This window comes from Peromyscus californicus, unplaced genomic scaffold, assembly GCF_007827085.1.
Source record: "Peromyscus californicus insignis strain IS unplaced genomic scaffold, ASM782708v3 Scaffold_6__1_contigs__length_162567912, whole genome shotgun sequence".
In the NCBI taxonomy this organism is placed as follows: domain Eukaryota; kingdom Metazoa; phylum Chordata; class Mammalia; order Rodentia; family Cricetidae; genus Peromyscus; species Peromyscus californicus.
Window position 1 is genome coordinate 148,916,694 of NW_026294584.1, and position 24,317 is coordinate 148,941,010.

General features: G+C 44.9%; 1 protein-coding gene across 2 annotated transcripts in view; it reads right to left on the bottom strand.

Moving 5' to 3' along the window:
• Positions 1-1,363: 1,363 nt before the first annotated feature.
• Gucy2c (guanylate cyclase 2C) overlaps positions 1,364-24,317 on the bottom strand; it is a 72,233-nt gene continuing 49,279 nt past the window's right edge. For both annotated transcript variants that reach the window (XM_052721701.1, XM_052721700.1), the window contains 8 exons: positions 22,352-22,443; positions 19,708-19,866; positions 16,704-16,896; positions 15,329-15,503; positions 11,495-11,593; positions 10,150-10,244; positions 4,409-4,485; positions 1,364-2,102 (listed from right to left, as the gene is read on the bottom strand). In XM_052721701.1, coding sequence (XP_052577661.1) covers positions 1,928-2,102; positions 4,409-4,485; positions 10,150-10,244; positions 11,495-11,593; positions 15,329-15,503; positions 16,704-16,896; positions 19,708-19,866; positions 22,352-22,443 — 1,065 coding nt within the window. In that variant the 3' untranslated portion in view covers positions 1,364-1,927. The remainder of the gene's footprint in view (positions 2,103-4,408; positions 4,486-10,149; positions 10,245-11,494; positions 11,594-15,328; positions 15,504-16,703; positions 16,897-19,707; positions 19,867-22,351; positions 22,444-24,317) is intronic.

A 24,317-nucleotide genomic window follows, 5' to 3' on the forward strand; every position in this document is an offset into this window, starting at 1 on the left:
CAGGTACCCAAGGAGGCCGGAAGAGGGATCCAGAAAACAGAAAAAAGACCTGCAATGTAATTTCAAACTGCCTTGTTGTCAATGGTGGTGGTCTTGGCTGGAAAAAAACAAAGTAAGGGCTCACACAGATTTGCACAAGATGCGAGGCAGCTCTACTTGGAGCGAAGCGATAGTGCAGGTTACAGAGGGGAGACACTGTCCAGATTGACAGTGGGCCATGTAAGTGATAGTCCTCAAGAGTCCCAATTACTGTTTGGGGCTCATTTTTATTTTAGCCTCTGGAACCACAAGCTAAAATAAACTCTAACTGTAAGTTGCCTTTGTTAGGGCATTTTATCACAGGAACAAAAATTATCTAATACAGAGTATGTATACACATATTAAAATTATAGGGTATATATATTATATATAGATCACATGTGATATGTATAAACTGTCATATACTCAGGGAGAGCCATGTGTCACTTATGAAGGAGCTACATGGTCAGAGAAAGCAGACACTTAGGGATACTGGTGACTTCCTAGACAGAACAGAGCAGCATAGTAATCAAACCTCTTAGGTCTCCATCATGATATGTATTGCACATTCATGTTGCTGCTGTGGAATAATCCTCTTGCACATTGTAAAGATTTGTCACTTGAGGGGCTGGAGAGATGGCTCAGAGGTTAAGAGCACTGACAGCTTTTCCAGAGGTCCTGAGTTCGATTCCCAGCATCCACATGGTGGCTTACAACTACAATGGGATCTGATGCCCTTTTCTGGCATGCAGGCAGAACATTGTATACATAATGAATAAATAAATCTTAAAAAATATTGTCACTTGAATTGGTTTAATAAAATGCTGATTGGCCAGTAGCTGGGCAAGAAGGATAGGCAGGGTGATCAACTAAGGATGATGGGAAAGAGAAGGGCAGAGTCAGGAGAGATGCTGGCCAGCCTGCTGCCGAGCAAGCAGGACATGTAGAAAATGAGGTAACAAGCCATGAGCCATGTGGCAAAGCAAATAGAAATATGGGTTAATTTAAATATAAGAGTTAGCTAGTGACAAGCCTGAGCTATTGGCTGAGCATTTATAATTCATGTTCAGCCTCTGAGTCCATTATTCCGGACCAGGTGATCAGAACAAGAAATGTCCGTCTACATGATGCTAAGTAGACAGACCAAGGCAAAACCATTGTTTAAAATCAATAATCTCACCATGCACAGAGGGAGCTAGTGACCTTCAAGGTTCTTGCCCCTGAGCAGCGATGTTAGTCTTGCCTTATTTCTCCATGGGTCACTGGTCTTTCAGCAAGCAGGAGTTGATGGCTGGTAGCCCCAGGAAGAAGAACAGACAGTAGAAACATATACAAGACTCTAAAAACCTTTATTTTTCTTAATATCCTGCATGATTTCTGCAAAAATTACGAGTTAAGCACACTTTCATGGAGATAGGCCATTTAAAATACAATTGAGACAATTTTTAAAAAAAATTCTCTCATGTGTGCAGAAGAAAAAGCCAGTAAACAAGACAAGAAATAAGACCAAAACCCCAAGTTCTATGTAGCATAGTCCTCCCTCCTCTTTTCCAGGTTGATGATCCATAGACAACCATGGGACACAGCTCTGGAGTACAGGGCTATCACTCCGAGAAGAACACACATCCCACTCAGGAGGCAGAGGCAGGAGGATCTTAGAAGTTCAAGGCCATCCACTGCTACACACACAGTGAGATTGAGGACATTCTGGGATCCAAGAGACTCTGTCTTAATCAATCAAACAAAAAACCAAAAAGCAAAACCAGAACACCCATGTGACTTGCAGAGGAATTCTGTGTGTAGACAGGGCAGCGAGCCTAGGCACTTGTCTGTGTTGTTGAGGTCTCTGGAAAACGCAAATTCGAGACATTGGAGGTTGCTACTGTCAGTTCTTAGACCTCACCTCAGTCTAAAAATAGGTGTTCTCGTGGTCTGAGTTGTTCAGCTGCAGGTATTCCAAGGTGCCTTTTTTGTAGCTGGCCACCCGTGTGGGCCTCCGGCTCTTTACGCCCGAGGCTTCTCTTTTCTGTAAGGAGGTGACAATCATGTCCGAAAACTCTGCCTGCAGACGCTGTTGGTTCTCCCTGGAAAGAGGGTGGGGAGAGAAAGTTGTCAGCCGTCCACACAGAATGTTCCTTAGCTTCAGACCTTACCCAGTGGGTGCCTAGTCTGTGCTACACACAGGAAATGCAGGGAGTATATCACCATTGCCTTCGATGACTCCAAAGAACTGTCTTCCCCGCCATGTGTTAGTGTAATATAGCGCAGACAGGAAACGGATCTTTCCTTTTCAAAGTGAAACGTGTTGCTAGAATTGGGGAACATGGTAGAGGATCCACTGAGACCAGGGAAGAGAAAGGAGAGGAGGTCAGGACTTCACCACACAGCCCTGGAAACACACTGGTGCCCACATAGCTGTGAATGCCGGGACTATTTGGAGAGGGCTCAGGATGGCAGGATGTCTCCAAAGTTTAGAACAGATCTAGGCAATCCTAGCTTGAAGCCAGGCTTCCCAGGTTGACGCGGCATCTCTAGTAGCTTGCCTTCTGTCTGTCTGGCCTCTAGGCCTCTAAATGATCGGGTCTCTCCTCCAGCCAAAGCCATCACCACAGCCAAGGGCTGAGGGCTGGAGGCTTGCTAATGGAGCAGGACAACTTGAGTCACCTTCAGAATGGAAACCTGCCAGGTAGATAGGAAATCTTCCTCCTATCATAGGGAGAATGCAGGTTCCATGCTAAGACCAGAACCGGGGCTTTAGGCAAGGCTGGTGTCTTCCTCTTTGGGGACAGTGCAGACAGGAGGCAGGGGTAGAAATGCAGAGAGCCTCTCAGCTTCCGGCATCTTCCATCCTTGTCATTGTTGTTGTCTATTGTGTATTGGTGCTTTGTCTGCTTGTCTGTCTTGCACCGTGTGTGTGCCTGGTGCCCAGGTGGCCAGAAGAGGCTCTCTGGACCTGGAGATACTGATGGTTGTGAGCTGTCATGTGGGTGCTGGGAATCAAACCTGGGTCCTCTTGACTCAAGTCCTCTGAAAGAGCAGCTAGACCTCTTAACCTCTGAGTCACCTCTCTAGGTCCCATGTAAGAAGCAAAGAAGCATGAAGTGGGCTCCAAGATGCCTTCTGTTCTCCTGAGCAAGCCAGGAACACTACCCTAGCTTTCTGATGCTTCACAAGCAGAATTGAACCAACTTTGCAGCCAGTGAAAGAGGATTATATTTTCATTATTTTTACTTCTGTGTATTTTTGTGTCTGTACGAATGTATGCCACATGTGTGTGGGTGCCTATGGAAACCAGAAAGAAAGTATCAGATCCCTTGGAGGTGGAGTTGCAGGTAATCAGAACCTGATGTGGTATTGGGAAACAAACTCAGGTCCCCTGGAAGTGCAGCAAGTGTTCTTAACTGCTGAGTCATCACTCCAGCCCCAAGACTTACTTTATTTTTAATTATGTGTGGATGGGGGTGGGGTAGCATATATTGCAGTACCCACAGAGTCCAGAGGAGGGCGTCATATCCTCTGGGACTAGAGTTATAGAACCAATGTAGACATGGGAACAGAGCTCAGGTCCACCTTTCCAGTGTCTTGCCCACCTTTGTTTTTGAGACAGTGTCTATGCAAATTAGACTGGCCTCAAACTCACAGAGATCTGTTAGCCTCTGCCTCCTGAGTGCTGGGGTTAAAAATATGTGCCATCACATCTGGCAAATCAGGTAGATTTTAATAGAGATAAGCTGTTTAAAATGTAACTGGGCAAGGCATGGTGGCATATGCCTAGAAAGCCAGCATTTGAGAGACCAAGACAGGAAGATTGACAGGCCAGTCTGGGCTACATAATGATGTTCCCTCCTTCCTTCCCTCTCTCTCTCCCTCTCTGTTTCTTTCTCTCTCTCTCTGTGTGTATTCATGTAGTATGTACTCTCTTTCATCTGTCAATTTATCATCTTGCAACTACATCATTGGCACAACTAGAAATTAACCCTTAGGAGGACAGAAGGAAACGGAGCCAGTGAGACAAAATGAAAGCAAAATCGGTGAAATAAGTACAGAATCTCTTCCAGTTCTGGAGTATCCCCTCCTCCTTTCCCAGGTGGAGCCTCCCTGGGAAAACAGGAATATGGTAGCCCCCTGTGACTTCATTGAGTACACACATCTGACTTAGGAGAGAAATCTAGCCCTCCAGAGTAGCAGAGGTTGTGTGTTTTCTATGTCACTGAGTCTCAGAAAGATACAGGCATTCTGGACACTCCAGTGCAGCAGCTGGAGACAGGAACATTCTAGACTTCCTCATGTCCCCAGGCACTTGTCGGGTTAAATACCTCTAAGTAGCATAGTGTGCTAACCGACCCAGGACTTCCGGCTCCTCTCCCTCCCCACCACCCCTGAAGCTTACGCAGTTGGTGGGGTTGGCAGGTTGTACTCTTGGTCCTTCATGCCAGTCAGCCAGTACGTGGTCTCTGTCCCTCTGCCCTGTGGAGACAGAAGCATGTCCCATGAAGGTGCTGTTCTCACCCACTGCCCCAAGGATGATCTGCTCCAGGAGGCACACCACCCCCATGTTGCTCATCAGTGCTTGTATTTAAGCACATTATACAACCCAAAAGTTGAGAAAACATTTAAGAAGTCTCCCACCAGACTGGCCTTTTTACTTTTTCTTTTCCCTCCCTTTCTTGTTTTTTAAAATTTATTATTAATTATTAACTTATTTATTTATCTGGAGACAGGAACTCACACTATGGTTCAGGCCAGGTCTGGAGCTCACCATGTAACCCAGGTTGCCTCAAACTCATAGCAGCTCTCCTGTTTCAGATATCTAAGTGTGGTGGTATTGTGTTCCCCAAAATATTGTGCACTCTAATAAACTTATCTGGGGTCAGAGAACGGAACAGTCACAATATTAAACATAGAGGATAGGCAGTGGTAGCACATGCCTTTAATCCTAGCATTCCAGAGGCAGAGATCCACTTGGATCTCTGTGAGTTCAAGGCCACACTGGAAACAGTCAGGCATGGTAACAAGAGCCTTTAATCCCAGGAAGTGATGGCAGGAAGCAGAAAGGTATTTAAGGCATGAGGACCAGAAACTAGAAGCTTTTGCCTGATTAAGCTTTTAGGCTTTAGAGTAGCAGTTCAGCTGAGATCTATTTGGATGAGGACACAGAAGCTTCCAGTCTGAGGAAACAGGATCAGCTGAGGAACTGGTGAGGTGAGGTAGCTGTGGCTTGTTCTGCTTCTCTGATCTTCCAGCATTCACCCTAATACTTGGCTCCAGGTTTCTTTTTATTAATAAGACCTTCTAACAATTTGTGCTACATCTGGTGCCCAACCTTCATGGTATGAATTCTTGAAAAAGCTACTTGCCTGCAGCCTTGCGGGCCTCAGCTCAGACCTGAGCTATACATTGCTGGTTGTGGTGGCACATGCCCATAGGATTTACTGGAGGAGGCAGAGGCAGGAGGATTCCGAGTTTGAGGCCAGCCTAGGAGGCTTGCTAAGGAGAAGCTGTGGCCAGGGCTGGACCTGGCCACAAATGGTGGCGGTGGGACCATGGAGGCAGCGGCTGCTGCTCTGAGTTGCTGGCTGCTTCTCATTGTGTTGGTGACCGCGGTGATGCTGCTAGCTGGGACAAAGGGTTTACTGATACTTGTTCAGAGAAGAATTGCCAGGACCATCATGTTACAAGAAAGCATTGGCAAAGATCAGTTTGGAAAAGTTTGGCATGACAAATGGTGGGGAGAAATTGCTGTGAAGATATTCTCTTCTAGGGAAGAACACTCATGGTTCCAAGAGACAGACATTTATCAGACTGATTGCTCCAAACCACAGAGGAGGCACACACACACAAAATAAATAAAAATAAAAAATAAATTAAAAAAAAATTCTGCAGGGAACCCTGATCATGCCTAACAGCAACTTTGAAATCTACAAAAGGATGATGGGACCCAACAATGATTGATGATTCCACAAGGACTATGGTACAGCCATTAAGCTTTAGCTACATCTAAGTACCAGGATTTCAGGCATGAGCTACCATGCCCAGCCAGATTGGCTGTTTTCAAAATAGAGTTTCCTTTTCCCCCAGAAAAGATTTCAGATTACAATATAGCAACATTTGAAGAACGCTACCTTAAAGAGGAAGAAATTCAGGCCCGAGGAGTGCTGGGCCTATAGGCTGAAGATGATGCCCCAGCACTTCGGAGAAACCTCAGGTGACTGTCCAGACAGCTGGCTGTTTCTGTCAACTCACAAATTTTTTGGAGGTTGCTTATGTGCACTCCCTGTTTTTATTTTTGTTAGGTAATATTATTTCCTTCTTGGGTCTCTGAGGGAGTTGAAGATTAGTTAGTTATAGTTGAAGGTTAGTTAGTTATAGTTGAAGATTAATTAGGATACATTTTGGACTTACCAAAATAGGATAGATAATGAAATTATTTTCTCTGAATTTGTCAAATACAAATGGACTAGACATTGTTTAGGTATTTATTACTTGTATATATTGTATATAGTTATTGTCCTTTTGTATATAGTTTTTCTTATATTAGTTATAAGCTTTTTCTTTTTTTTCCTTTTTATTAAAATAGAAAAGGGGAAATATGGTGATATTTTATTTGTATTAAAATGTTATTTGTATGTTAATAAATAAAGTTGCCCGGGGGTCAGAGCTATTAGCAAGCCATAGGAAAGCAGGGCAGTGGTAGCGTACGCTTGTAATTCCAGCACTTAGTAGGCAGAGCTGGGTAAGTCTCTGTGTGTTCAGGGATACAGCCATTATTGGATACACATGCCTTTAATCTTAATACCAATCATGGAAAACCTGGAGGCCTATACAGACAGGCTGTGAGGAGGCAGTCATGTGGTTGGGTTTACAACCAATGAGAAGGCAGGACAGGAACTCTATATAAAGACTTTAACACAGGGGTAGCTCTGGTTCGGAGAGGTAGGACCACTGCAGGAGGAAGGATAAGGTTTTGGCTCTTGGCTCTGACCTCTTGGCTTTCTTCTTTGCATTGGTTCTGTGTTTATTGTTTGATGGGAAGGTTGGATACATCTACAGAGGAGATGGTTCATTTGGAGAGTGCTTGCTGTGAGAGCATGGGGACTGGAGTTCAGATCACCAGCACCCCAGAACAAAGCGGGGTACGGCATATGTCTGTAACCCCTATGCTGGGGAGCAGGGACAGGTGGTTCCTGGGTGCTCACTGAGCACCAGTCTAGTCAAACCGGTGAGCTCCAGGTTTAGAGGGAGACGAAGGTGAGGACAGCAGGACAGACGGCTCCTGTGTCACCCGCCAGGAAAGCCTGACAACCTGAGTTTGGTCCCTGGACACACACGGAGGTGGGAGAGAGACAACACACACACAGAGGAGTTCTCTAGTGTATAACACACACAGAGACACACACATACACACACACACACACACACACACACACACACACACACACACACACACACCACTAATAAATAAAGTAAATAAGGTTTAGAACAACTGAAGAAGACACCCAATGTTGACATCTGGTATCTGTACATCCACACACAAGAGCATATTCAAAACACACACACACACACACACACACACACACACACACACACACACAGAAGTAAATTTTAAAGAAAGGAAGAAATCTACCCACAGTTCTACCATGCCAACAAACAACCAGTTTCCATTGTGTGTGTTTTCTTTGTTTTGATTATTATATGTGTGTGTGTGTGTGTGTGTGTGTGAGTGTGCGTGCGCGCGCGCTTGCGTGCACTTAAGACAACTCTCAGGAGTTGGTTGTCTTCTTCTACCGTGTGGACCACCCTCAGGTGGCCAGACTTGACAGTTAAGAACCATCTCTCCAGCTCTGTGTTTTCTTTTGACCCTTTACAGCAAAGTTTTGAGACAAAATTGTTGTCACAGCTTCATTATCTTAGTGTGTAATTACAAATGTATCATAATAAGCACCTGGAAGTAACATTTGTTTGGTTCATGATGGGCGGGTGGGGTCATGAAATGAATGGAAACATACAAGAAATTCCATTTTTGCTAAGTTTTGCATCTGAGAAGGCGATCAGACGGGTCTAGATTAAGTGAGTATCCATAGATCTACATTTTTACAAGACTATAAGCAGCATTTTAGGGGAATGATCTTGAATTTGTAAATATATTAGTGGAAGACTCAAAAACTGAGTGTGTTATTTGTAGCTGAAAGTTTTCTCTGGTCCTGACCAGCCCCACAGACCCCAGAGCCACTTAGATATTATAACTGTAATTCTTACTTGATAACTGTTTTGTTATATGTAATTCTACTATGTTGAAGTTAAAACCTTCCTTTTAAATAGAAAGAAAGGGAAATGATGGGTGATGTTGCTCTGTATGTTGTGAATGTGTTGCTCTGATTGGTTGATAAATAAAATGCTGATTGGCCAGTAGCCAGGCAGGAAGTATAGGTGGGATAAGCAGAGAAGGAGAATTCTGGGAAGAGGAAGGCGGAGTCAGAGTAGACACCAGCCAGCCGTTTGGGGAGCAACATGTAATAGCACACAGGTAAAGCCACGGAACATGTGGTGACATATAGATTAACAGAAATGGGCTGAGTTTAAATGTAAGAGCTAGTCAGTGTTAGGCCTGAGCTAATGGCTGAGCAGTTTTAATTAATATAAGCTTCTGAGTGATTATTTTATAAGCAGCTGTGGGGTCCGTGGGGTTGGTCAGGACCAGAGAAAACTTTCAGCTACAGTTATTAGACAATTTTACGTAAAATTACGTAAAAGGTGACATTTTCCAATTTGCAACTGCAAAGCACATGCTACAGAATTTATGGATCCTAGAGACAAAAGCATAATGTCTGGTCAGTTGCTGCCTTCAGACCAATTATGAAAAGATTCTGACAATTTTAAAGAGCATCTGAGAGCCGGCTGGGGACAAGTGGTGGCTTCACAGGGCAGCTGTGTTAAACATGGAAGCAAGGTGGGGGAGAAGCCTCAGCAAGTGCTTGTCCCACTGGCAAGAAGACCAGGGTCTGAATTCCAAAAACCCACATCAATGTTGGGTGGGTGTCTACCCTACCCATAACTCCAGCCTCAGAAGACAGAGAGAGAAGCCCCGGGCTGGGCTGGGAATCTAGATGAGCCGTATTTAGTTCAGATTTGAATGAGAGACTCTGCTTCACAGAATAAGGAAGAGTGCTGATATCAACTTCAGGTCTCTACCTCACAAGGGTGTACACATGCACGTGTGCTTTCACAGATGCACATGTATCAAACACACTACACGAGAGAGAAAAAGTGAGACACAGCATGGAGAACCTAGAGCCTTGATCCTCAAACATCTATGTGTCACAAACATCAGAATGCTTGTTCAAAGTACAGGGGCCTGTTCTGTTCACTCTGAGAGTCTCAGGAGGCCTGGCAACATGTCTAGACTCCTGAAGTTTAACAAGGACTCAGTAGTGAGGATGATGGGGCCACATCTTGGTAGCCAACAGTCCAGAGCTTCAGAGATAAAAGCACCTGTTGAGAAAGCTATATTCAAAAGTGAGCAGACAGGGTTGTGATTTCAGTAAATCCTGACTGGTTTGAGCACTTGGGTTGGGAGGGGGCGCTGGGAACAGACGGTGTATATATGTGGAGGAAATGGTGGCAGTGTTTGTTGTTGTCGTTGGTGTTGTTTGATTTTTTAAATTATTTTTAGATTTATTCATTTTACTTTATGTGAGTGTTTTGCCTGCATGCACATATGCACACTGTGTGCATGTATTACCCGTGGAGATCAAGAAAGAGCATTAGATCCCTTAGAACTGGAGTTACAGATGGTTGTGGCCCACCATGTGGGTGCTGGGAATTGAACCTGGGTCCTCTGCAAGGGCAGTAAGTGCTCTAACCTCTGAGCCACCTCTCCAGCCTGGTAGCCATGGTTTACAGCATACTGGTCACAGCACAGACTATCTAAAGGGCTTGCTGGAGTCCAGAGCAGTTCTGGGTTCACATGCTTGGGTCTCCACCCAGGCTCTTTCTCTAGTGATGCTCGAGGTCACCGCAAGGAGGACAGAAAAGGGTTCTTCACCTTTGTCTTTTCTGACTTTCTTGGTGGAGGGTCACACGTGGCCCACATGTGTCTGGGTGCTTGCTCACACATGTCTGCAGCCTCCTTACCTTTAAGTATGTTTCTCCCCTCACTTCATACTGGAACTGGCAATCCGTTCTCTTCAGGATGGCTATTGTAGAGCTGCTCATGTGAATCCTCAAGGCTGGAAACACAAACCAGATCAATGAAAATCTCCCCGCGTTGAAATCTGATATGGCCACATTCATTTCTCTCTGATTCTAGGTGTCAACAACACCCTAAGCAACTATTCTCCATCATGGAGAAACATATGTGTCTATTTTAGTAAATGAGCCTTTAAAAACAGTGTCAGTGAGAAGAGGAAATACTACCCACATAGGAAAAAGGGTCTGGCACTGTTTTGAGGGTTCTGAATGTTGTCACTCCCCGAGTTTTGCCCACTGAGTCTCATTCCAGCTCAGAGTGGGAACTTTGGACCTGGCTTTGGATGGAGCTTCTCATGCTGAGCCTGGGGCTGGGCTTTGGCTGAGCAGTCCTGCAGTTTAAAGTTCCAGGAAACAGCTAAGGTGCTGCGGACAAGGGGAAGATTTGGGCTCTGGGCTTTCTCAAACTTTCCTCTTCGGCAGCGCCATTATCTTTCTGAAAAACAAGTGATGAGGGATTCCCACCCAAAGGCTCATTGATGGATGCTCAACAGCCACACTACAAGCCATGACAGGGGACGGAATAGTGGACATTCTCCATGGACCAGAGGACTGCCAAGTGCTTCACTTTGCATCATCCGAGTCCTGTCCAGAAATCCTCCTAACAAGGTTGTCATCTCGTTCTGTGTTCATCTTCCTGAGGCCTTGAAAGATGGAATAACTTCCCCGCCAACATATGCAGATGATGGTTAGCACAGTTTTTGTTTTAATCTAAGCCTGTTTGACCCCCCCCCCCCCATCTCATTCTTTTCTTGATAATTTGATTTTGTGGTACATGCTAAAAATAGATCACCAGTCTAACTACCAAAGTCCTGTCCCGGATCCTGTGTTTGTCGGCTTTCAGACATCATCTACCACTGCTTTTCTTCCTTCTACTATGCACTTTCATTCTTATTACTGTTATTAATATCGATAGAGCATCTACTGCATGTAATGCATGGTTCCTCAATTTTGCCGGACACATGCATTCCTGAATTCATTGCACATGGACCAAAAATACAGAAACAGTCAAAAACTGAAGAAAAAAAAAGGCTAAAACAATCAGCAGTAAATGCAACAAAATCAAACGTCAGAATCCTGTTAACACAGGCTCAAGTCTAGCCCTTGCGAGGGATCCGTCTGCCTTTCGCTGACACTTTACATCTCAGCACTATGAAGTGAATTCTACAAGCGCTTCTCCTGGAAGAGAGAATCTCTGTTCTCTAAGGAAAACAGCAATCCCCCTTCTTACGGAGGCCGGTGGATTCCATCCTAGAGGCGGTATTGACAGTATCTCCGAATAAGCAATAACGAGGCATCTTGATCCCCACAACACCAGCAGCACAGGGGCCTGGAGTAAAGGAAGGAAGAGGAGGCATCACTGCACGTGGAAGAATGGAGTTGGGACCGGTGAGCCTTTCTCACAGTCAGGTCATGAGGCTGAATACTCAAGGCATGGAGACATGGCTGAACACATGTGTGATTCTTTTAATGAATGAATGCATGCTGTTAGGTTTGTGTTATTACAAAAAAAACCCAAAACTTATATTTTCACGGAACACAAAGGCATTCATAGGTCCAGGTCACAAAAATGCCAACATTTAAAAATCAAGAGATCTCGAGAAGAGCTCAGGTGACCCCCAGCTTGCCTGCTGTACCAAAGCATACTACCCTGAACTCTGGATTGTTAGAAGGAACCACAGAGCCGAAGACACAGTTGCCCATGTTTGTGTTTGTTTCATGGTGCTGTTTCTAGGATTGGTGGCATATAACAGAACACTCAGAAGACAAGTGCTGTGGGATGTCTTTCTGTATGCTGTGAATATATGCTGTTCCCATTGGTTAGTAAATAAAGCTGCATTGGCCTATGGCAGGGCAGGATGCAGCCAGGTGGGAAAATCCAAGAGAGATACTGAGAGGAGAAAGGAGAATGTGTGTGGGGGAGGAGACGCCCAACTGCCGTCCAAGGAGCAACATGTAAGGGGGCGCAGGTAAAGCCATGGAACACATGTCAATACATAGATAAATAAAAATGGGTTAAGACGAAAAAACTGGCTAAGAAGAAGCCTACCAAAGGCCGTCCAGTTGGTAATTAACATAAGCCTCTGAGTGATTATTTTATAAGTGGCTATGGGACTGGATGAGAACGGAGAAAGTTCTGACTACAGACAAGGACTTGGCAGAGTCTTCCATAAGCATCACAGGCCACACAAATGCTGCTGGATTAAGTCTGTGGTACAAGGATGTTCTAAAATGGAGAACAAAAACCAAGAAAAGAGTGTGGGTATTGTGGACTTCCTTAAGTATAAAGGGCATGGTCTTGCTCAGAGCAGCTGTTGATATTCCTTTATAGGAGGCTCCTTAGATCCTTATCTGATATTCCAGCCTCTCCCTCCCACATCCCTCCCTCCCTCCCTCCCTCCCTCCCTCCCTCCCTCCCTCCCTCCCTCCCTTCCTCTCTCCCTCCCTCCTCCCTCCCTTCCATGTCTTCCAACTGTGGTTCTGCACAGTTGCATGTGTTCTAGGGAAATGCTACAGTACATACATATGAGGTGGGAGACGATTTGAAGCAGGAACACCATCTATGCAGCTGTAGGGAGCCATCGTCCTGGGGACTTTTGAGTGATGTGGTTATTTGGTGTCACCCAAACTCTTGTAAGTAAACCCAATAAACTACTCCCTGGCCCACCAGGCTAGATGTCAGCGTTTCTTTGGTCAGTTGCTAGTGCTTTCTCTGGTAGCTGCTCTAAGTAGATGCTCACAGCTCCCCAGGAAAGGTCAGTGTGACCACTGAGAAGAAGGGTCATTGCATCAGCATTTGCAGGGATGACTGGATGCAGAGGTAAACATCAACAGGGAAATGGAAGACTGGCTTTCCAGCTGGGCCAGTGGTCTCAGCCTTCCTAATGCTGAGACCCTTTAAACAGTTCCTTGTGGTGTGGTGACCCCAAACCATAAACTTATTTTCATTGCTGCTTCATAACTGTAATTTTGCTACTGTTATGAATTGTAATGTAAACATCTGTGTTTTCTAACAGTCTCAGGTGACCCCTCTGAAAGGGTCATTCGACCTCCAATGGATTGTGATCCACAGATTGAGAACCAGTGAGCTAGAGGACTTGCTAGTTTTTTGTTTGGCTTTTTTTATTTAAACACACATGGGTTTCTTTTGTTGTTGTTGTTTTTGAGACAATGTATCACTATGTTGTTCTGCTGTCTTGGAATTCTCTATGTAGACGAGGGTAGCTGAGACTTACGAAGATCTGCTGCCTCCTGAGTGCTGCCGTTATGACTGAATGAGAACCTGAGTAAGGACCTGAGTAGGGTCCCAGCCCTAAGTTTGGAGGTTTATAAGTGCCTGTACCCCATCTTCAGGGGATCTGGCACCTTCTACTAGCATCCACAGGTGCCTGTACTCATGTAAACAATGTAACTTCCTTTTCCTTACGGCTGAAAAACATTCCACTGTGCATACATGCCACGTGTTCTTTTTCCATTCCTCTGTTGGTTGGTTGGGTTCCCCTCCAACCATGTGTTTCTGTAAGACTGCTTCCTTATCTACTCAAGTCTCTATGTTCAAGGCTGTGAGTTAAACTGGAAGTCTGAGGCATCCTAACTTGCTACCTAAACTAAAAGCCTAATTTAGAAATACATAGTCACAGTCCCCAAGCTCCAGTGAGTCACAGGCTGATGACTGATCAAATGATGCTGCAGATATTGTTAGCGCAGAACTTTAACCAATCAGATCCTCAGATAGTGGTAGCCTAGAGCTTTAGCCAATCAGATGCTTTCTATCTCTCGCCTCTGCTCTCTCTCTTTCTCTCCCTACCTCATTCTTTCATATGGCTTCAAACTTGAGATCCTCCTGCCTCGGCCTTGTGGTGCTAGGATTCTGAGCAGGCACCACTCACTTCTGTTTTCTGTCTGTAGATACTACCTGCCCATATTGTCTGCTGAAAGACACAATTTGTGAATTGTTCTTTCTTAAATAAACTCATTAATTTTGTCTAGAGTTTTCCTCTCATCAGGGCTATCAAACTTCCCTGGTTCTCTTAGGGATCCATGTGCTTTCTGTAGCACTGCAGTGGAGTAGGCATGAACCTACATTTATGAACCACATATTTTTAAGATAGTATTCTTTCTTTTTTAAAAATGGTTTTAGTTTTCATTATGTGTGTGTGTCCATTTGTTTGTGGGTAGGTACAAATGAATGCAGGTGCCAGAGGAGGCTAGAAGAGGGCATCAGAGCTCCTGGAGTTGGAGTTACAGGTAGTTGTGAGCTGCCCAGCATGGCTGCTGGGAACTAAACTCAGGTCCTCTACAAGTGTAGTACACTTTCTTAACCATTAAGGCATCTCTCCAGCCCCAGTATTGTATTATTTTAATGGGATATGAACAGGAGTTGGGTGCTGTGGAATAATCCTCTTGTATATTGTAAAGATTTGTCATTCAAATTGGTTTAATAAAATGCTGATTGGCCAGTAGCCAGGCAGGAAGTATAGGTGGGGTGACCAAAAGGATGATTAGAAGGAGAAGGGCGGAATGAGAGAGTCGCCAGAAAACACAGAGAATAAAGACGAGAATGCCATACTGAGAAAAGGTACCAAGCCACGTGGCTAAACATAAATAAGATTTATGGGTTAATTTAAGTATAAGAGCTAGTTAGTAATAAGCCTGAGCTATCAGCTGAGCATTTATAATTAATATAAGCCTCTGTGTGGTAATTTGGGGAGTGGTTGCCAGGTATTTAGGAACTGGCAGGTGGGAGAGAATCGTCCATTTACAGCTGGGACTGTGTGGGGAGGCGATAAGTGAGACAGTAGACGTGATGATTTAAATGGGAAGTCCAGAACTTCTTGTTTTCCTGGGTGATCAGTGTTTGTGCATCCAGCAATGACAGTGCCATCCACAGTGTTATTTCAAGTGTTCTCTGGGGACTGGGTCTAAATGTGTCAGGATGTGTAATGAATCCCACAGTTGGCACACAGAATCTAAGAAGTCTCAGATTGAAAACCAACCACATCAAGATGCTCTTGTGTGCTCTGCTGTGCGTGACCCCCACTTATTAGGATGCCCAACTCCTTACCAGAATGAACTCCAATGCGGATCCATACTGGGAGGCCAGGGAGATGCTCCAACTCGAAGGTCCCCATGAAGCTGAGGATGTCCAAGGCCATCTTGGAAATGTCTACTGCATGTCGGTTGCCATTTCTCATGGGCAAACCACTGGCCACCACATAGGCATCACCGATGGTTTCTACCTGTGGGGACACTTTCTTATCAGTGACTCTGCCCCATGGGAAGGCACCTGAATTGAATGTACATATGGATAGGGGTTGGGAATTCAGTATGAGTACAATTCTGTCCACCTCATTCAGGACCAGTTCTATGTCAGTTTCACCAGGGGTTGTTTTTGTTTTTTTCTAGTAGTCTAGTTAACTGGATGACAAAACAGCTATGGAAGATTTTAACCACATAACATTGTTTCATAATTATATAGATTGTACAGATGTAGTGAAAATTCTGTAAATGCTCATATAATCTGGTTGTGGGGCTGGAGACATGGCTCAGTGATTGAGACCACCTGCTGCTCCTGCATAAGACCAGGGTACAGCTCCCAGACCTACATGGTGGCTCACACCTGCTTGTAACTCTAGTTCCAGGGGATCAGATGCCCTATTCTGGCCCCCATGGACACCTACATATAAGTTGTACAGACAAGGAGGCATACACACACCCATACACTTAACTAAAATTAAAACTAAATAATTAAATAATCTCACTGATCCTATATAATTTTAGCAATACACTCAATTACCAGAAAAGTCATCTTTAGTGATTGTCATTTCCTATATAGTATTTTACCAACAGTAATTGTAGGTTCCTTCAAGAATGAAGCATTTTTGCAGTCTTGTGCTGTGTTTATCATAACTCCGCTGTCTCCACTTCATTTTCAGTCAGCTTAAATGCTGTCCATTGCTTTGGAGGTGACTTGAAATTCTGCTACTTCCTCTACATTTGTCACCCCAAATTCATTTTTGCTATAATTTGTCCCTTCTGTGCTACTTCTTTAAGGTAGGGGGTCATTTTGACATTTGACCTTTCTCAATTCTTCCACATCTCCCCCATTTCAGCTTGGATTCAACCACTTCATTAAGTGTTAAAGATTTATTTATTTTTATGTGCACATTTGTATGTGCCTATTTGTGGGTTTGTGCATATACATGCAGGTGCCTGGGGAAGCCAGATCCCTTGGAGCTAGAGTTCCAGGCAGTTCTGGGCCCCCTGACTTGAGTGCTGAGAACTGAACTCAGGACCTGTGGAAGAATAGGAAGCGTTCTCAATTGGCCTTTTGTTATTTGTTGGATGGGGTGACAGGATTGTACTTAACAGGAGCAACTGTGCCAGGCTCTGGTGGCCTTGGACTGCCCAACTGTCTCAGCGTGAGGGCAATCAGTCACCTTGTAGACATCATGGTGATCCACAATCTGGTCAAAACTCTTGTAGATGTCATTTAGCATGTCCACCACCTCCATGGGGGTGCTGTACTTGCAGATAGTTGTAAAACCGACAATGTCACTGAAATAGATTGTGACTTCTTCATACAGCTCTGGTTCCACGATGCCTTTCTCCTTCAGAGACTTTACCACCAGCCTAGAGGAGGGAGGGGAGAAAACCACTTTTAACCTCTGTAGAATTTTCTTTCCTTACATAAGCAATTCATATTGAAGCAGCTGTCAGCTGGATTCAAAAATTTGAGATTTCTAATGAATTTCAGTGAGTGTCCAGGAGGCAAAAAGAACAGATTGCATACACTGTGTATATTAATACATGGCCCATACACGTGTATGAACTTGGATGAATAGAAGCATTTTCAACTTGAACTAGATTATCAATAATATACATAAACTCACAACACTGACACTTGTCTAGCTCTAACACCCACATGTCCACTCTTTACCTCTCCACTAATAATCAACGTTAACCAAGCACAGCAGCATATTCAGAAGGCTAGATGAGGAGCGTGTCATGGATGTAAGAAACTGACCTCTGATGTAAGGCTATGAGTACTGCCTCTCTCATCAAAGCCAATGGTTCTGCTCCTCTTGTGTACTTCATGGTATTGTTTAATATCATGCCAAATGAATAATGCATTCAAAGTTAATTTTAATATGTTTATGTCGGAATTCATTGGATATTCTGACCTAGGTTTGGGTCCTTTGAAAAGTAAAGTCCACCAGGGCTGGAGAGATGGCTCAGTGGTTAAGAGCACTGGTTGCTCTTCAGAGGACCCAGGTTCAATTCCCAGCACCCACATAGTAGCTCACAACTGCCTGTAACTCGTTTCAAGGGATCTGAAACCTTCAGACCAATGCACATAATGTTAAATAAAATAAAATAAAGTCAACCACACCATATATAAGTTGCAACTATGGGAAAGGATGCCAAAGGAAGTCACTCAGAAAAGCCTCACTGAAGAGACAGAAGGTGCAGCTTCTCAGAGCAGGGAATACAACAGCAGCAACCACATGGACTGGGGCTTTCTTTAGGGGCCAAGTTGCCTTTCCCATGGAAGAAGAGGCATGGCAGCTGACTGGGGTTGGGCACTCTCTGCTGCTGTTGGGGCATTTTGAAGGGGGCCTGAGTAGAAATATAGAACATGGAGTAGAAATATAGAAATATAGAACTTTAATATAGAAGAAACTACTTTTTATTTCATAGAATATAGAAATACAGAACCTAGAAGCTGGGAAATGCCACAGCAGCCTATGAGAACAGATCCCTCATTTTACTTTATTTCATACAGGTGTTTGCTTGAATGTATGTATATGTACTACCCATGTGCCTGGTACCTGCAGAGACCAGAAGAGGGCACAAGATCCCTTGGGCCTGGAGTTACAGATGGTTGTGAGCTACCATGTGGGTACTGGGAACTCAGGTCTTTTGCAAGAGCAGCAGCTGCTCCTAACCCCTGAGCCATCTGTCCAGTCCCTAAATCCTTCATTTTTATATAGATAAGAAAACGAAGGGCTGAAAAGGAAGTGGGAATCCAGTGATCCCATTGGACAGAGCTATTATTAGAACCAAGCAACATCAATCCTGTGCACAATGAGCCTTTGGTGACCCAGGCAGACCCTGGGTATTCAGGGAGATGGAGCAGACTTAGAGGTGAGAATGCCTGTGAATGCCTGTGGATCTTCCAGAAACCCCATACCTGTCAGCCAGGTAACCAAGGTATTATTTTTGTCAACTGGGCATTATTAGTCTTCAGGCAAGGAATTCTGCATAATATAACAAGGTTATGGGGCTCAGGCAATACCTACTCTCTTTGACACAGAGGCAGTGGTGGGAGAGGGGGGTGTGGGAGGGGGGTAGGGGTTCTAGTATATTTTCAGAATGCTCTCCCAGCCTGTATGGAGGAGCTGAAAGGCTCATTGTTCCGATTAGGTTTTTTTAGTTTCGGGGATTGAGTGGGGCATGTGTGTGTCCTCACCTGTTTGCCCAGGCTAATATAGAAGAAACTACTTTTTATTTGTTTGGAAGCCAGTCATTGGTATGGGAGGGGGTGGATCTGGGAGGGGTCGAGAGAGAGGTGTAACCCAGACAAGGCACCATTACTGTGTGGTCCAGCATGGATGTCAATGGGTGTCACAGGCAAGTGATGGTTTCTTTCTGTGACACTAGCCTCAGTTTCCATGATTTTACTGGAGGTTCTCCTTACACTGAGGTAATAGCTCGCCACACCTTCGTGGGAAGAGATCGATACTTCTAAGCCATGGGCCAAACCATCACACAATAATTCCTTGTTCATCTTCACATTCCTCAGGAACTTACTCCAATGTCGGTATTTGGAAAACATGAATCTATCTTGGTATTTCTGTGTGAATGTCCTTTTTCTTCTGTCCTGACTAAGCCATAGCTTCACAGAGAAGAGGCCACATTGGCTTGTGGATGCCTGGGTGGCCAGATAGCTGATGAGGGTTACCCACCTCCTCTCCCACCGACTTGGAGTTCCCTTGTGATTTAAAGAAGGAAAACAAAGAAACTAATGCTTAATGCTTGAAAGTCTCACAGTTCACATACTGCAGAGACAGGCTTGAATCACCCTTTCAAGACTGAGGACAGACAGACAGTGCCTTGCTTGAAGGCTGCAGGCTTAATAAGGTGTTAGAATTCATAGCCATCTGCTTAGTCCGCGGTTCTCCCAAAACTTCTTGCTTTAGGAATTCAGAGTGAAATCAGAAGGGGGCTCAGCAAGACATAAGCATCTTCAACCCCAATAATTTGCCCTTGGGTCTATAAAAGGAAACCATCCTATATAGTCCCAAACAAATGCAAGGCCAGACCAAATCCAGAACAAAACCAGCAGCAGTGAGAGGCAGGCATGCTGAAGGTTTCAGCAGGGAGTCAAGGAGCCTGACTGTGGAATCATGGGAAGCCACAGCTGCAGAAGTCTCGTCTTACCGTGGGAGCAGCATAAAGTTAAGGCGGTCAGCCCTGTCCCTCTCTGCCTTGTACAGCTGGGTCCTTTCCTCCACCAGGTGTTCCAGGTTCCGAGAATACAGCTGTAGACGTCGGATCAAGGTGTCCATGTAAGATTCATTTTTTTGGTCATGAAAAAGGCTGCAGGTGGAAACAGACAAAGAACTCTTACATATCTCAGGGAAGGTTCATGTGAGGTTCTCACAGTGTTGTGTGTATTAAAGATAATGCTTACAGCATGTGAAGGCTTGGGGGGAAGGTTCCGAGATGTCACATTACCAGCAAGTTCCCACTTCTGCCCTCAGGAGGAGAAGGCTTGCTGTGAGTGAATGTGTGTGTGTGTGTGTGTGTGTGTGTGTGTGTGTGTGTGTGTGTGTGTGTGTGTCTGTCTGTCTGTCTGTCTCCTCCCCCACCTCTCTGTGAATGTGTGTGTGTGTGTGTGTGTGAGTGTGAGTGCTATGGTATGGGTTTAGAGGAGGTCAGAGGACAACTTGGTTGTTCTGGGGATTGGACTCAGGTGGCTAGTCTTGTGTGGCAAGGGCCTCAAGTTAAGCCATCTCAACAGTCCCAAGAGACAGAATTATTTTAATGAGCTCCCAAGGGATTCTTGCTTGACTCCACCCATAGAGGATAGTTGAGCAGAAGGGGATCAGGAGCAGGCACAAGGAATAATGAGAGATTGTTTTATTCCATAGGAATAGATTCAATTAAAAGTTTTCCCTGCCTTGACTGACTCCATCACCTAGGGAACTATTAAAACTTCCAATGTCAGGTTACACCTGAGACCAATTGTATCAAATGCTCTAGGGTAGAATTCAGGTGTTAGTTTTTCTTAAAACTCCTCAGGAGATTTCAAATGTGCAGCCATGTTTGAGAACCACAGTCAAGGCTAAAGACTAGGGGCCCCTGTATCTCCATGAGGGTCCATGTCATTGATACTGCACAGCCCCCTCTGACCTCAGTGACAGGTCAGGGAAGGAGTGAAAAGACAAGAATTTAATCTGTGGTTATTTCCTGCTCTATTCAAACAGTGGACAGTTCTGCCAATCAGACCATGGTCTCAATTAACTTCAGCTGCCATCCCAGCCTTGGATACTCAGCAGGTGTTCGAATCTTTGGACCTATGATGCCTCCAGAAAGTCAGAGATGGAAGAATGATAGAAACCATCCAGCTCACTCCAATTTTATGAATGAAGAAGTTGGTAGCCTGTGAGGGGAGGTGTTTTTCCCTCTGTCTCCCAGCAAGCCATTATTGTGTCCTCCCATGGAAATGTGGTCTCCTGTGGAATTCTCATGACACCATCCCTTCTCCCATCTGCACTGAGTTACCTGGAAACACATAGCACCCAGAATTTGGATAATGGGGAACAACCCCCCACTTTGACCTTGAATGCTGTTCGGATTCAGAAACGCAAATCTAAATTGTCTAGGTCCAAAGCTGGTGATTTTGGAGATCTTTAAAACTTGCTGACCTTGAGGGCTGGAGAGATGGTTCAGTAGGAGGATGTTCTAGTTTTCCAGGGGACCCGAGTTCATCTCCCAGCACCCCTGTCAGGTGGCTCACAGCCTCCAGCAATCCCCGTTCAGTTCTAGGGAATCTGATGCCTTTATTGTCCTTGGGTACCTGCACACGTGTGCACAAACTCACACATTCACAAATAATAAAAAAATGAAAACTAGACCTTAAAAAAAATTAAGAATTTGCTAATCTTAAGAATTACCCACTTGGGCCTGGAGAGATGAGTGGGTGATTAAGAACATTGGGTGCTCACCCAGAGGACCTGGGTTTGATTCCCAGCACCCTTGGGGCAGCTCACAACTGTCTGTAACTTCAGTCCCAGGGTCAGATGCCTTTTCTGACCTCTGTGGGCACTGCATGCACATGGCACACAGACATGCAAGCGATACACCTGTACACATAAAATAAATACATTTAAAACAAGAATTGCCCAGGAGCTTCATAGAATCTCAGGGCCCAGGTTAGACTTACAGAAGGGTCTAGAAATTATATGTTTGATAGACTTACAGAAGGGTCTGGAAATTATGTTTAATTAAATTTTTTTCACACAATATATATATGTTTTGACCGTGTTTTTCCCCTCTCTTAGTTCCTCCCAGGCTCTCCCCCCTTGTCCATGAACCCCAACTTTTATGTTCTCTTTATTCTTTTAAAGATTTATTTTTAACTCGTGTGTGTGTGTGTGTGTGTGTGTGTGTGTGTGTGTGTGTGTGTGTGTTAGAGGAACTGTGCCTCTGAATGCAATTGCTCAGGAAAGCCAGAAGCATCCTGTCCCTTGGAGTGGGGAGTTAAATGCGTTGTGAACCTCCTGATGTGGGTTATTGGAATCAAACTCGGGTCCTCTGCAAGAACAGCACATGTTCTTAACTGCTGAGCCATCTTTCTAGTCCCTGGAAAATGTTTTTAGTAAAAAGTAAGATTATGATTTATTTTGACCTTGAGTGTTTAACTTTATGAGTATGTCTTTTGAGAAGTGGTCTTTGTTTTATCTCTGAACATTTTATGTGGCAGGTCTTGATTATAGCCTGAGAATATTATTGGCATAGGCATTTTCATTCCTTGGTGCCACTAAATATCAATTATTTAAAGTAAAAGTAGCAGCAGTACCCAAATATCTTGGCTAGTGTGCTCTCGATTTTCTTGAAATCTGGCCTCTTTTCCGGATCCTCCTCCCAACAGCTTTTGACGAGTAGATAGACCTGCAAAGAAGAAGCGGGAGGCTTAGCTTTGGGGATGCGAAACTCCAGGATAGAGTCTCACTCTGTTCTCCTCCATGATGGGCGCGAACAAGGCAGGGGATATCTCACAAGGATTGCCACGAGGACCCATCTGCAGTTCTCTCCTTCTCCTGGTGTGGACCCCGCCACCTACACTTCCACACCCAGCCAGACTCTCCGGTGCAATTCATTCAAACGTAGTGACAGTTTGGAAAAGGCTGGGTTTATGGGAGGGATTAAATGCTTTATGAGAACTCATGGTGTTTAGGTGTCAGGGAGGGGAAAAAGATAATAAGGCTCTGACTGGCGAGACACCTTAGCAGGTTAAGGTGACACACACACACACACACACACACACACACACACACACACAGAGCAGAGGTAAATGTAATAAACAAAAACTAATGTGTCTCAGTGGAATGAGACAAGTGGGTGTCCATAAGGACAAAGCTTGAGGGTCTGCTCATCACAATTGCAGCGAGGAGTCACTCCCCTGAGGACCACACAAAAGACTTCCTGCGTTCAGGCTCTATCCCAATTGTGAACACACACATATGCTTTGAATTTTGCATGAGCAAAAGGCAATGTGTCTGTTTAATTTCCCTCACGGCAGTGGCGCACAGCTGTGGCGGTGAAGTGCACAAAGGGAGGCGGAGAGGAGGAGCCGACAGAGGGGAGGCCCGTGGGACCGTCATCTCACCTGCCACAACATTTGACTTGATCTAACAGGGAGGTGACAGTCATTTACTTAACTAAAGTTTGCTCTTCACTCTGGTTAAAAGCAGGCTAATAAATGGTTCAGTACATACTTCCTCTCCTTGGAAAATGGTTCCTGGGAGGGAACTAAGGCCACAACTGCCTCTGGCTGCTTACCTAGCCTCTGGGCGATGCCCCTGCCTCAGCCACACACCTCTGGGGAGCAAAACAGAGTGAGCCATGGGCACTGCTGAGGGGTGGGTCTCAGACTTGTTTCCTACTGGGACCAGGTACTGGATCTGAGACCTTTGCCTGGCTTCCAGTTGCAGAACCATTCGGCTGCAGAACTGAACTGAGGATGCTGCTTTGGTGGCAGAGGCTTTAATCATCTGTGCATACCACCAGCCCTCTTTATTCTCCCACATTTTAGATCCAACTAACTACGGGCTGGGACTATTCATGGGAAAACTAAGTCTGTGCTGAACACATACAATATCATATAAAGTAACAGTGATTTTTCATGGGATGTATTGTATGTTGTTGTGGGATCATGAGTAACGCAGAGGTTGTTTAAAGCATACAGGAGGCTGTGTGTAGTTTATCTGCACACGCCACACCATCTGATGGTAGGGCTCTAGCATGCAACATTTGGGAGGTTGCAGGATCCTGGAATCCTCTACCTCTTCTTCTTACTGGGAAGGGAAGGCTCCGTTGGTGAGTGGGGAGGAGTCCGGAAAACAGGGAAGGGCAGTGGTGGAAATAGCGGGGCACTTGTATCTCAGCGGCTCAGAATCCGGGCCACAGTGTCCCCTCCCCCTCCCTCTCGTGTTCTCACCTTCTCTCTTTCCTTCCTACCCTCTGTTCCTTCCTTTCATTTTCCCCTCTCCTTAATTTTATAGTGGGCCTCACGATATAACCCACACTAGCTTCAAACTCAAAATCCTCCTGCCCCAGACTCCTCAGTGCTGGGAGTATAGGTATAAGTCACCGTGCCTGGCTTTTAAAAGTCTTCTTGAAGGCTTGTTTAAATGTTTCTCTGTGTTTTTTAAGTGAAGCATACTACTTTTTTGTTTTTGAGTTTCTTTTGTTTGTTTTGATTTGGTTTTATGTTGAGACCAAGTCTTATGTAGCCCAGGTTGGCCTCTAACTCACTGTATAGT